The 13480-nt window shown below is 48.3% G+C and overlaps 1 protein-coding gene across 2 annotated transcripts in view; it reads right to left on the minus strand.

The window, feature by feature from the left end:
* Positions 1–6489: 6489 nt before the first annotated feature.
* Positions 6490–13480, minus strand: part of ROR2 (receptor tyrosine kinase like orphan receptor 2) — a 219121-nt gene continuing 212130 nt past the window's right edge. The window contains exons 8-9 of one of the 2 annotated variants that reach the window (XM_036856468.1): positions 10412–10614; positions 6490–8988 (exon numbers count right to left, since the gene is read on the minus strand). In XM_036856468.1, the coding sequence (XP_036712363.1) occupies positions 7543–8988; positions 10412–10614 (1649 nt within the window). In that variant the 3' untranslated portion in view covers positions 6490–7542. The remainder of the gene's footprint in view (positions 8989–10411; positions 10615–13480) is intronic. The other variant, XR_005020403.1, reaches the window with a different exon arrangement.

The following is a 13480-nucleotide window of genomic DNA, read 5'->3' on the forward strand; positions in this document are numbered from 1 at the left end:
TGGACCAAAGCAGAGGAGCCGGGGTGCAAGTGGGAAAGGCGGGTGTTGATGAGTGAGTGCAAGCAGGGGACCCCCGGGTTCCGGGGCCCAGTCTTCAGGGAGCATCCCTCCACCTCCTACCCAGAGAAGAACTGCATCCTGGGAGGAGTAGGGCACTAGGCACGCAGTGCGTGGTCTTAGAAGAGAAGCCGTAAAGACGGCGTCTTCTTCTTATCTTTCTGCATCACAGATGGACCCCTTGGCATTTGGGTCCTTTCTCCGAATGTAGGGTTTTAATGCAGAAAATAAAAGACTCAAATTACAAAGAAAACATCTATATTGAAATTATCGAAATATTGAAAAAAAACAAAATTGTAATATATGTCCTTCTCTATTCACTCGGTAGCAAGATTTTGCAGCAGGCCCCATAATGGGTGTCATCTTGGAGTAGTGATGTGGCATTTGCAATGCGATATGAAAAGAACTCATGGTGAGCAGCCATGAGCACGCTGAACACATCTTTGGGTTTTTTTCCTACATTTACAGTAAGAGGAAATGCTACATTTCAGTTAAAGGTTGGTGAAAATGAACATGTACTTTTCCCCACCCACGTTCACAGGCAGGTCAGGGGGTCTTGGGCACCAGGGTATGGCCCTGCCAACCTGTTCCAAGACCCAGGAAATGTTGAGATCTCCAGATGGAGGTAAAGACTCCAAAGAAACACTGCAGCCACACAAGCTCTAGAAGACAGTGGGTACCAACCCTGCCAGTGTGCCTATGATGGAGGAGGCATTTCTGTCTGTAGTTAGCTGCAAACGCTGGGACCCAATCTAGTGATGCTTGTGTGACCCTCATCAGTTGACACAGCTGGGCTCTGCCCAAGGCCTCATTGCACAGAAAATACTGCTACCCATGGAAGACTTAGCCTGTTATTACAGTGTTTCTTGTTTAATAAACTTCTTCCTGAGGAAGTGGGGATGGTGTTTCCTATCTCATTCACCACTGAATTTAGCTAATGGTACATGTTCAAGAAATATTTGTTGAATGGCTATAGGAACAATTAAGTGAAGGGCATCTGGTGAGATTTGATGAACAATTCATAGAACTTGTCTGCAACCTTGATCTTTTCATGTAAGTAATGTCTTCTTTTGATAGTCTTAAAAGTTGATGGCTCTAATGAAAACAAATCACATGATAGCAAGTGTTGGAGAGCATGTGGAGAAGCTGGAGTCCTCATTCATTGCTGGAGGGAAGGTAAAATGGTGCAACCACTTTGGAAAATAGTTTGGAAATTTCTTAAAGAGATCAATGATTTTTGCATATGACCCAGCAATTTCACTCCTAGGAATCTACCCAAGAGAATGAAAACATATGTCCACATACGAACACATGCAATGTTCATAGCAGCATTATTCATAATAGCCCCAAAATGAAAAAATCCAAATCCATCAAGGGACGAATGGATAAGCAAAATGTGGTTTATCCATACAATGGAATACTATTCAGCAATAAAATGAGCTTCTGATGCATGATACAACTTGGATGAACCTTGAAAACATTCTGCTAAGTGAAAGAAGCCAGAAGCAAAATGCTACATATTGTATAATTCCACTTATATGAAATGTCCAGAAAAAGCAAATCCATTCAGACAGAAAACAGAGCAGATTGCCCAGGGCTGAGGAAGTGATGAAAATGTTCTAAAATTAGATTGGGGTGAAGGCTACACACTTCACAAATTTACTAAAAAAAAATCACTGCATTGTACACTTTGGATGGGTGAATTTTACGGAAGTAAATTATAGCACAGTTAAGCTGTTAAAAAAAAAAGCAGTGGCTCAGTCTTCTCTAAGATAACCAGTGGAGACTAAGTGACCTCCAAGATCTCTACCTGAAGGAAAGGAAAGTGCCTTCTCTGGGGCACAGAAGTAACTCCTTGTTACAAAATGCTGCGGGTCTTCCCGGGTTAGATGCATGAGGGTGCAGTGCATAAGAGACTGGAAACAAGATAGTGGCCAGACATGCAGGGACTCATGGCTGGCCCTTCAGGTGGTCTATCTGCAGGTTAGAATGCCTGGCTATTCCCAGCCTGTAAATCGTTCAGACTCTGACTAATTTAGTGCTGTGGCTGAAGTACACCTTTGCGTTATTTGTGGGAAAATCTGGCCATCAAACTGAGACTGGAAGTCAGCTAGCAGGAGGATGCTTCCTGAACACAAAAACCACCTTTCAGGCAATTTCCATGTTAGTCTCTTCAGTCTTTTCCTTGGGCTCCTATAGACTAATTTGGATTATTCTGCATATTTCAAAGTAATGGTGAATTTCCTTAACAAAATTCTATGGTTCCACATTATTAGTTTAGACTAGCTTTCCCCCAAACTGCTTTAGTGCAGTTTTCCAGTAAAGATCCCATGGTGAGAAGACAATCAAAATATAAAATGCAGCAAAAAGGTGACAATAAGATGATTGTTTAAACCTGTTCAACGCGGAACTGTCACAAATGGGGGCCGCAGGAGCACAGGGAGGGGACGGGCTTCCTCTCCTCCCCTGAATTCTCCTTTACCTGTCTGGACACCGTCTCCCTTCAAACTCTCCACCTAGACCTGAGAAATACCATTAGTAGCTGAACTTAGCTCCCTGGTGGATGCAGTCGTGACCTGGGTTGGGGTGGGGGGTGAGTTGTCCTCCTGGGGTGGGAGGAGTTTTAATTGCCATGGGGGGGGGGGGGTTGTTGCCATCCTGGGCCAGGGTGTGTGTGTGTATGTGTGTGTGTGGGTGTGGCAGTTGCCTCCTGGGCCAGGGTGTGTGTGTGGGGGGGGGGTAGTTGCCATCCTAGGGCAGGGTGTGTGTGTGTGTGTGTGTGTGCGTGTGTGTGTGTGTGTGTGTGTGTGGCAGTTGCCATCCTGGGGCAGGGGGTGGGGGTTGTGGTTGCCTTCTGGAATTCCAAAGATGTGGTCATTTGGCCCTATCTCTCCCCTGGGTACTTGCATATTTCCCCGACGCCTTCCAACACACAAGGGCTGGTTTTGAGTCTACAGCTCTTGTGTCTGGACAATATTTTCCACTAAAACCTCAGCACTTCAGACTGGGAAAGAGAATAAACAGGGCAAATTAGTGAAAAAATAATACTAATGAGTTAAAAATGTTGACTTGCCCTGTCTTTCAAATAACACACATTAGAGCTGAGCCATGTGTGTTGGTCATAGCCCCCCCTCGTCCACCTCACCCCAGCAGCCCTCCAGAGCCCTGTGGGCAGGCACTGTGGTGACCTCTGCCCCCTTACAACTCCTGCCCTCACTTGCTCGCAGGGCCACTGCTAGGAAAGAGCTCCTCCAGCAGACAAGCTCCCATCCACTGATAAGCAAAGACCCCCAAGATACACGGTTATGTGAAAAAAAGTACAGCAGAAAGCAATTTGTAGAGAAGGTTACCTCTTAATGTTTAAAAAATGGGATAAATATAAGAACACATTGGCAAGTATTCTTAGATATGCATTAAAAAACTGAGAGGATCCACAGTAATACATTTGGAGGTGGGGTAGCTGGGGATGGGCGAGGAACTTCCCACTGTGACTCTGAACTATAGGAATGTATGAGCTATGCAATAACTAAACGGTTGAAACAAAACTGAAAAAGAAATACAGTGCCACAAAAGATCTATTGTCTTAAGTGTAAACACCTGACACTCAGGCTCATGTTCTTCTCAGGGTGAGTGTCAGGTAGCCTAAATCCAGGCCTCCTCCACCTAAAGAAAGCATTACTCTTATTTCAAAAGCTAATTACTGAGAGATATGACCTGTCATAGGGCTGTGAAGGGAGCAAATGAATGGATGTTGGTCCACTGGAGTGAGGAAGAACTGCAAGGTGTCATCCTGGAAGACAGTGTTGAGCCCAAGCTTTGAACTGTTTGAGAGCCAGAGAGAGACATGAGGATTAGGAAGCTTGGTTGTCTACTAAGTAAAGAGGAGTGACACCTTGATGACAGTGATCCACAGCAAACTGCTATCTGCAAAGACTGACCAGTAACTACTGGACACGTCAGTAGTCAATAAATACTTGTTGATTAATTGACATTTAAAAGGAAATTATGCTTGGAGCTGTTCTGTATCTTGTTTCTGGTGGTAATTACAACCATAGGTATTTGTCAGAACTTGAACTGTACATTAAAAAGGGTAAATTATACTGTGTATAAATTTTTAACTTAAGGTATAATTCAAAGCAATTATGCTGAAGAGATCTATTTATTTGATAAATGTGGCTAAATGTATAGGTAACGTATTACTGTGAGAAAAGAAATTTGGCCCTTTGAAAATAAATTTGTACATAATAGGCAAAAAAAAAAAAAAAAAGCTAATTACTGAGCACCCACTAAGTCCCAGGACAAAAAACACTTATAGTCTCTACTACTTTGGGGACTGATGAAGGAAAACAAGGGGGTGAGCTGGGAACAGGTCTGATCTTGGAAAGGTCACATTGATTTCCAGCAGCCAGGTTGCGAGGAGGACCTCTGACGTTAAGTTACTTTGACACATCCTCCTCCTGAAAAGTTCATCTCAAAAAAGATTTTCAGTGTTCCCGTCAGAAACTCACAAACTGTCTGAAAGTAGCTACCAACACTGAATTGTGAGGTGGAATTCACCCAAAGTGAACACTTTTAAACAAGTGTTTCCCTGTTGAGAGACCCAAGAGATTTGTCTTGATTTAGTGGGAAGTATTATATAACTGTAACATTGAGTGAAATATCCTAAAATTAGCACAGAAAAGTTCGCCAGTGCTCTGACAGACTGTTTCAACAAGTATTGTATACCAAAAAATATAAGGAGTGTACAAGGTGTTTGTGGCTTTGTATGGCTTGATTAAAACTGATTACACTTAGGTGACTTTACTGAATAGGTGTGAAAATCTCCCTCTTGTGGGTATAAACAGGGACAGGCATGCGGCTGGATAGAAGGTACGAGTGACATTTATCTGAATCGAGCGGCTTAGCTCTAAAATCAGTTGTTCTGGAACATGCGAATTAAGTCACTTTTGTTCAACTGCATCAACTTTAAAGGCTCAATAATCTTCCTAAAGATGCATCAAGATTTTACAATTAGAATGAGCTGCAACAAACACATGTTATTTCTAGCCAAAAAATCCCCCAAATCAAAACCTCCCCCAAGTCAGCCAAAAAACCCTGTGTCTCTCCGCAGAATCTCTGCTGCTCATTCTGCGGTTCTGCCCGTGGCCCCGAGCACGATGTTCAAGTCTCGGGGGCTGAGTGATGGGAAACTGAAGTGGCCGCCCACCTCCCTGACGGCATCTGCGGAGGCAGCAGCCAAAGGGCTATTTCCCAGTTTTTACTCTTAGGTCTCGACTGAACAGTTAAACCATCAGGTGTACAAAATTAGAGATAAACTCAAGTTCCTCTTTCAGATCAGTGGAAATGAGAAGTAGCTCCGTGTAAGCCTGAGTTCTTTGAATATGCAATCCAGACCACGCTTGCTGGTAGAGGGGCTCCGAGGGGCTCCGAGTCATTCACGTTACTTCCTTCTACCGAGCAGGGAAGAGTCCCTCCTGATTTTAGGATATACACTGAGACCTTTTATTTGTTTGTGTGTGGGGCTCCACCTGTCAGCAGCGTTATGCTAAAGCAGAGGAGCAAGGGGTGTACAAGATGACCTGACGTGCTGGAGAGCCAGGGTGACCCAGCGGGTAGGATCCAATGGTGCTGTGCTTAAGGGGCTTTCACCATCAGGACCCTCTGAGCTCTTGTTAGAAATGTACTTTCTTGGTCCAACCCAGACTTGCCTGGGAGCGGGGAGGGCAGTGCTCATTTTGTAACAAGCCCTGCAAGATGTTCTAATGCAGGCTAAAGAACGAATGCCGGCGGATGTGAAGCGAATTCCTACCTGAGTCTTGCGTGGCCCAGGGTTGCGGACCTACTCCATTCAACACGGAAAACCACCCAGGCCATGCTGGGAGAAAGGGACCCGCCCGAGGGGCAGCAAAGGCCATTGGCTGGCTGGCAGAAGCACCTCCAGGACCCACCCAGCCCCTCCCCTGACTGGAAGCCCTGGAGCCACTGACCCCGCAGGTGACCCCGGTCCAGGTGTACCTGGACTCAGCTGGCCGCGCGGCCAGCCGACAAGGGGATGCAGGCAGCTCTTAGCAGGTGGTGAAGGAGGCCCAATCTCCTTCACTCTCTCCCCCTCCAGCCCTGCTCCAGGGCCTTGGGAAGAGCCAGACTCCAGGTCTAAAAACGGCAGGGGCTCTGGGACCTCAGGAGGAGAGAGGTTTAAAACAAAAGACCATCTTCACGTCATCTGCGGCTAATCCCTGCCACAGACCTTACCGAGAAAAGCAATGCAACTTGTTCCCATCATTTATCTGTCAACGTATAGCCACCTTCAAATGGAGTCGCTGGTCCTGGTTGAGCCCCCTAAACCTCAGCCCAAATCATCACCGTTGGGCGTCTCCGTCATCCGGCACCTCCCGCTGCCTGATGTCCTCAGGACCTGCAAAGGGCAGACCGAACCTTCCGTTTTGCTTTATCGGATACACCAGGTGTGGGAGTTACAAGTGCGCTCTGTGCCGTGTGTCGGATGCAGTGTGCCCGTGCGCCTTCTCTCATAGGAGCTCTGAAATGAACTGACCTCGCTCACGTATGGTACAAACACAAGCAAACCAAAGTACAATCAGGTGGCATCCCAACGTGGGTAACGTAAACAGTTAAATTACGAAGTCATTATTTTAAGCTCAAAATTCTTCAATGAAAATGGCATACAAAAATCATATAAATTACATTTAAGGTCTGTACAGGCTTCTAAAAAAAAAAAAAGAAAAAAAAATAACAATACTGTGCTCTGTACAATATTGCCTTCTTTGTAACATTTCAAACCCCCAAAACACTTTCCCTTGAATTCCAGAAAACTGGGCAAAATACACATGCAGGATAATTAAAATCATTTCACAAAAATACAAAATTGTGTGGGTTTCTTTTAAGGCACATTTCGTTTTAATACGGAACTCCCATTCCAGGAGCCCCTTTCTCATCAGACTCTGACAGGCGGCAGGCGGCCACGTCCTGTTCCCACTCATCTTTGGTGGCTGAAGGGAGACTTGCTGGTGGGCGGGGGGGTAGTAGAGAGAAAAGCAGCCTCCTCCATCCTCACGCAGCAGCCCAGTTGCTGGGCATCGCAAAGCCCAAGGTCCCACCTCACTGCCTTTCTGCAGGCCTGTTTTCCCAATGTTTGGAAATATTCAATCCCTATGCAATATGGAGGGAAGATGCCACCTAATTTCCTTCAAAGCACAGGCACTGCTCACGGCCGACTGACCTCCAGGGAAATGTAGGTGGCACTGGGGGTCACCATGCGTCCTGCTGGGTTACCACCCCTGCCTGGTCAGGAGCCATTGGCTACAAGACCCTCCAACCAAGCAGGTGGGCACAGCGCTGCTCCGTGCACGAGAGGACGACAGAGGAGGACTTCGCCCAGGGAGACTGCACTCCAGCCCACTGGTACCCGGGGCGCGCTCCTCAGGGAGGCCCAAGTCTCCCCCCAAGCGCCCCGCGGCCCTGCAGCCCTCAGGCTTCCAGCTGGACCTCAGACTCGTCCATCTGCAGAGTGTCATTGTCTCCCAGCAGCTCGGTCTCGGGGACGGAGCCGTCCTCCTCCTCCTCTGCTTCCTGCACGGGGCTCTGGGCCACGTCTTCCGGGACATTCTGCGTGTCCTCAGTGCCCTCCGAGAGCAGGGCTGCCCTGTCTGCCACGGACGTGTTGGAGGGCGCAGTGGTGACATACCCCGTGCTGGTGGAGCCGCTGCCGCTGTGGTGGGAGCCAGGCTTGGGCACCATCTGGGCGGGCACCTGCTGCGGGGCCATCTGCATCGGGATCTGGACCGGGTAAAAGTTGGGCAGGTAGGCCCCGTAGGCCGGCACGGGCTGGTACCCATTGACGGGGATGTAGAGCTGGGGAGGGGGCACCATGGGTCTGATCTGGCCCTTCATGGGGATGAACTGGGGCTGCGGGAAGGGCTGGGCCTTCTGCTTGGGGCCCCCGTAGCGGGTGTTGCTGACATTGCTGACGGGGCTGGTGCTCAGGGAGCTGGTCTGCGTGACGTTGCTGGCGCCTGAGGTCTGCCCCGAGCTGTTGTAGGTAGACAGGTTGCCCCAGGCCCGCAGCCGGCTGTGGATGTCCTTGAAGCGGGGCCGCCGGCTGGGGAACTCGTGCCAGCACTCGATCATCAGCGCGTACACCCAGGCGGGGCAGTCGTCGGGGCAGGGCAGCACCTGCCGGCTCCGGACCATCTCCACCACGTCCTGGTTGGAGTGGCCGCAGTAGGGCTGCAGGCCGTAGCTGAACACCTCCCACAGGAGCACGCCGTAGGACCAGATGTCCGAGTCCACAGAGAACTTGCCGTACATGACGGCCTCGGGGGACATCCAGCGGACGGGCAGCAGCGCGCTCCCCGTCAGCCTGTAGTAGTCGGCCGAGTACACTTCGCGGAAGAGCCCCAAGTCCGAGATCTTCACGGTCAGCTTGTCGTACACGAGGACGTTGCGGGTGGCCAGGTCCTTGTGGACCACGTGGTGGCTGGACAGGTACTCCATGCCCGCGGCGATCTGCGCCACCACGTGCACGAAGTCGGGGGGCTCCAGGGCGGACTTCACCGTGCGGTCGTCGTCTGTGCTGCCCACGTCCGAGTGCGGCGAGCGCATGACCAGGAACTCGTGCAGGTCGCCGTGCGAGCAGTAGCTGAAGATCATGCTGAGGGGCTGGTCCTTGGTCACCATGCCCAGCAGGCAGACAATGTTGGGGTGCTGCAGCCGTGCCCGCAGCAGGGCCTCGTGCCGGAACTCCTCCCGGAGCGGCCCCTCCGCTTTGTCCTTCAGCGTCTTGATGGCCACGGCCTGGGTCTGCTCGCCCGGCGCCGGGCCGAACAGATGCCCTTTGTAGACCTTCCCGAACCGGTCCTCCCCGAGCTCCTCCATGAACCTCACCGTGGACAAGCTGATCTCCTTGAGTTTGGCCTGCCAAGAAGAAAAGCTCCGGTGAAACATTTCTGCCACCGAGACGCGAGAAGGCAGAGCTGAACAGCTGGGAGGGCATTCTGGGGGGGGGCGGTCCTAGAGCCGCCCCCCAGCCTGGGCTTGCAGAGGACCCGCCAGTCCCACCCGGCCCAGGCTCAGCCTGCCCCGCACAACGCTCTCTGCTCTTAAACGTGCTCTGACACCATGAGGCTGCCTGAAACCTTCAACAGGGTCCCAACCAGGCTGCAAACAAGGTCCCCGCCCCAAAGATACCATTGCAGGCTATATGTGTGAGGGTGTGTGTGTGTGTGCACACCTATGCACACACCCCAGCCATGCTGAACTCCGGCTGTCCCAGGTCACCCTCCCAGCTGTGTCCCCCACTTAGGGCCTTTCCTGATGTTCCCTGCTATGCGCCCACCGACAGGCCCAGCCACCACTGTTCATCACAACAGGATGCAATGTCTATTTCCCTTGAACCCTGAGGTGTGCTTCCCCTGATCTGAGTCATTTTTAGAGTCCGGGCCAGCTGCTCTCCACATGTGCCTCCAAGGGCCTGTTTTGCTGCTTCCTCTTGATTAGATTCTCCAGTGGATGCCACTTGACAGAAGCACCACACAGGTGAAATCGATTTGAACCTGGCGTCTCTCAGCCTCGACAACTTCCCGCCCCTTCTGTGTGCCTGGCCCCTGTCCTCGGAGGCTCTCCGAACCCAAGGGAATCTGTGCCCTCACCTGCCAGCCCTTCACCCGCAGCAAACCCTCAGTGACTCCTGGCTCCTGAGCTGAATGAGTCCACCCTGCCCTCTTCACAGCCTGGATGGAAATGATTTTCCCCCAAAACTCTCACGTGACGTAAATGCCCCTTCCCTGAAGCTAGGTGGGCTGGGAGGGACCTTCTCCTGTGATACATTTCAGGGTGTTCTCGCTATCCTAAGAACTCAGGTTGGGGGTGGTCTGCCCCCCTACCACCACTACAGGACTGTTGCTGTGCCCTTCCCTGTAAAACAAAACAAAGCAAAACCAACCCAACCCCAAACTGACCAGAAAACAGGTCCTCATCCCTTAAAAATACCATATTGACCCTCAAGTGGTGGGGGTGATCTGAGCCCTTCTTTTGTGTGTCCTCCTGTGGGGACAGCTGAAGCACAGCAAAGTGAGGACAACTCATTCGGGCCCATGCTGAAATGGCTGGTCTCCGTCGAGGGAGAAGAGTGAAGTCCAAACGCACCTTCCATATACTCCCTAAGGACACAGACGTCCTGGTATATTTTAGAGAAGAAACGGCAAACTGAAAGGACAGTTTAAAAGAATTATGTGCTGTGTATCAAGCCAATTAAGAAACCTAGAATTGGAGGTAACCAATCTCCAGGTAGAGGTTAAGCCTGGGGGAGCTGCCTCTTTAAATACGGGGGCACAGAGACCTGCTTATGCTGGTTGATGAGAGGCATTTCCACGTCCTGGCTGGGTGAGACCATCAGCTGCCGCCTCTGGGGCGTGGAGGAAGAAGCCTTCTGCTTATTCCGGCACATGCAGACCAAGAAGAAGAGGCACGCGATGACCAGGGGAATGGCGATGCTTGGAACCAAGATGTACAGAATTCCCATCCTGCTGCTGTCTTGGGGGCCTGTGAACAGCAAGGCGTTCAAGAGTTTTCTGAAAACATCCTTGTCTGCAACTCGAAGTTCTCCACCATCCCACTCCCACCTCCAACTAAAATATTCAAGCACAAGTAGATAATCGGTAAGTTTCACAAAGGGACAAAATTATAAACCAAACCTCAAAAAAAGTAATGTACCCAAAAACGCACATCCCGCTAAACATGTGCGAGACACAATCTAGAACTGCCCAGCACGGAAACAAAGAGGAATACAGAGCTCAAAAAATAAACGAACTCTAAAGGTCTTACAGTAGCAAACAAACACCACCATCACATTCCCTTCTAATTTGAATACCGCTGGAAATAGGTGCTCTGACTTTTCATCTTTACTAAACTCGATGAAACACATGGGACACGCTTGTCCTCAGTGAAGGAAACTGGATACTGGCTTTAGAAATGATCCTTTTCTTCATTCAGCGTTTTAGGGTCTTCCACATTTTTGTACAATGAACCCATATTCTTTTAAGACAATAATTAAAAATGCATTTGATTTAAAAGAGCACTGGTAGCCAATGAGTTGGACCCAACAATTTGCAGCAGGGGCAGAAAAATTCTTGAAAAACAACGGTAAGATGTACCAACAGTCTGAAGCTTCCAAGTGTTTTTCCTTCCTTTTTTTCCACGGTGAAGAGCAACGCTCTGTCTCCCCCTACAGGATTTACAGAAAAGCACAGAGGGCCCCAGGCTGCAAGGCTAAAGCACGGCCAGGAGCCCTGTGGGCAGCGCTGCCCTCTGAGGGAGAGTTGAGGCTTCCGCTCTGTGATGTGGAAGGCAAGTCCTCCAAAAGGCCCCTCTCCCCACGACAGTTTTCACCTTAACCTTGTGAATGATCACATGGGACTTGGGCCTCCCTATGACCAGTGGGTAATGAGCTTTCCATGTGAAAGCAAACAAGTGATTTCTGGTCCATGTGGTCCCCAAAAGAGCTAATTCAGTTCTAAAAATCACCACTATCACCACCATAGTAAAGAAGCCTTGTCCCAAAGCCAGTCTTGCCCCGCAGCGTCCAAAAGAAGATAAAAATCAAATACAACCACACACACACAACTCTCCTGACCCCACCCCGGAGGCAGATATTTTAGAAGACTCAGGGGCAGTGGGGATTCTGGGTCATTTTTCACGATTAGGGCTAAGGGGAGATTCCAGGACCCTCAGGCCAAGGTGAGAGATGTGACCACCATCCATAGGTTTGTAAACCATTAACTTTCATCATTACCTTTCAAAAATCACCAACAGAACACATGCTTATTAATAATTCTATTGACATCATTAGAGAAAAGTGAATGTTTCTAATAACTAATTTCACCAAAGGCTATACCATTGTTAGTAGGTTGGTATTCACTTAATTTTTTATGTATACATTTAAGTTGAACATGAAATAACCAATATTCAACTAATTTGACATACAGAAGCAGCAGTTTCATATAATTTTTAAAAATAGAATTTTAAATGGAATCACATCATTCATGTTTTCCTGCTCCTGGTTTTGTGGCAGAATAATATATCTCAGGCCACGTTTCTCACAGAACAGACAGCACTAGGCACTCTGCAAGAGCTGCACACTGTCCCATGGTACGGATGTACTTCAATTATCATCCAACCCCTTGTTGGTAAACAATTACTCTGTTTGTCATTTAGCTGTTAAAAGTGATTCTGCAACAAATATCCTTGCATTTCTGCCCTTTAAGTGCAAATATTTGTGCAATATCAGATTCCTATGGCATTGCCAGGTCAAAGAACATACATATTTTTCTTTATGATTTGATTCATTTTTAATTACAAAAATAAAAACTGCTCATTGTAAAAACATCTTATGTTTTAACATAATCTGTAGGTCATGGGAAATCACTGCTGAAAGTATGACGTTTATCTTTGCAAAACTTCTTCCATGAAATATAGGTGCATATGTGTGCTCACTCACATACCCTTCACTCATTTTGTTTCTTTTATCAGAAAGAAAGAAGGAAGGAAGGGAGGGAGGGAGGAAGGGAGGAAGGAAGGAAAGTGAGAGAGAAAGGAAAGGGAAGGGAGGGAGAGGAGGAGGATGAAAGAAAGACAGAGAGAAGAACAGGAAGAAAGAGAAACCAGAAAGACATAACACAGCTATTGCCCTACAGCTTGCTTCTTTCCCTTAACAGGTCAATATGAACATCCTTCCTTGCAGGAAATTTTTTTATACAACTGTAGCATTCCATTGAATAACTGTACTCTAATTACCAAACTTTTCATTCTTAAAATTTATTCCTGCACAGAGATAATGATGTCTGTAAAATTTGCAACCGTGAACTACAAACTTTTCTCCTAGTCATAATTTAAGACAGAAATTGCAGGGATAACAGTTAAGAGATTTAAGTTCTATTTTCTCCTCACTCTGCTAAGTCTCTGTGCAAAAGCTGAGCAGAGTGGGAGGCCTTGTGCCCCAACTACAGATGCTGGTCTGAGAAGCTGGTTGTAACTGTAAGGGGAAGCATTTCCACTAACAGTGGGAAACGCATGACAATGTTCATTGGGAAACAAGAGGCCAAATTGAATATCCCAGGACCACACATGGAAAGAGAAGCTGACAGAAGGGCCCCCAAATGTAAACAGTAGTCTCTGCTGAGTGGTGAAATTAGAGGTGATTTGCACATTCTTCCTCAGACTTTCCTATGACTTAAAACGTCCTATAATGACCAGATACTACTTTTACAACCAGCAACAGCTGTATTTAAAACAAATAATCATGGTGGTGAAACTCGGTGTGGGCAGGGGGCTCCCAGAGCTATCAGCCTCCCGGTTCCACATCATCACAAAGTACACCCCACAGTCAACACTTTAAAAAAAAGAGAGAGAA

This window comes from Balaenoptera musculus, chromosome 6 (assembly GCF_009873245.2).
Source record: "Balaenoptera musculus isolate JJ_BM4_2016_0621 chromosome 6, mBalMus1.pri.v3, whole genome shotgun sequence".
In the NCBI taxonomy this organism is placed as follows: Eukaryota; Metazoa; Chordata; class Mammalia; order Artiodactyla; family Balaenopteridae; genus Balaenoptera; species Balaenoptera musculus.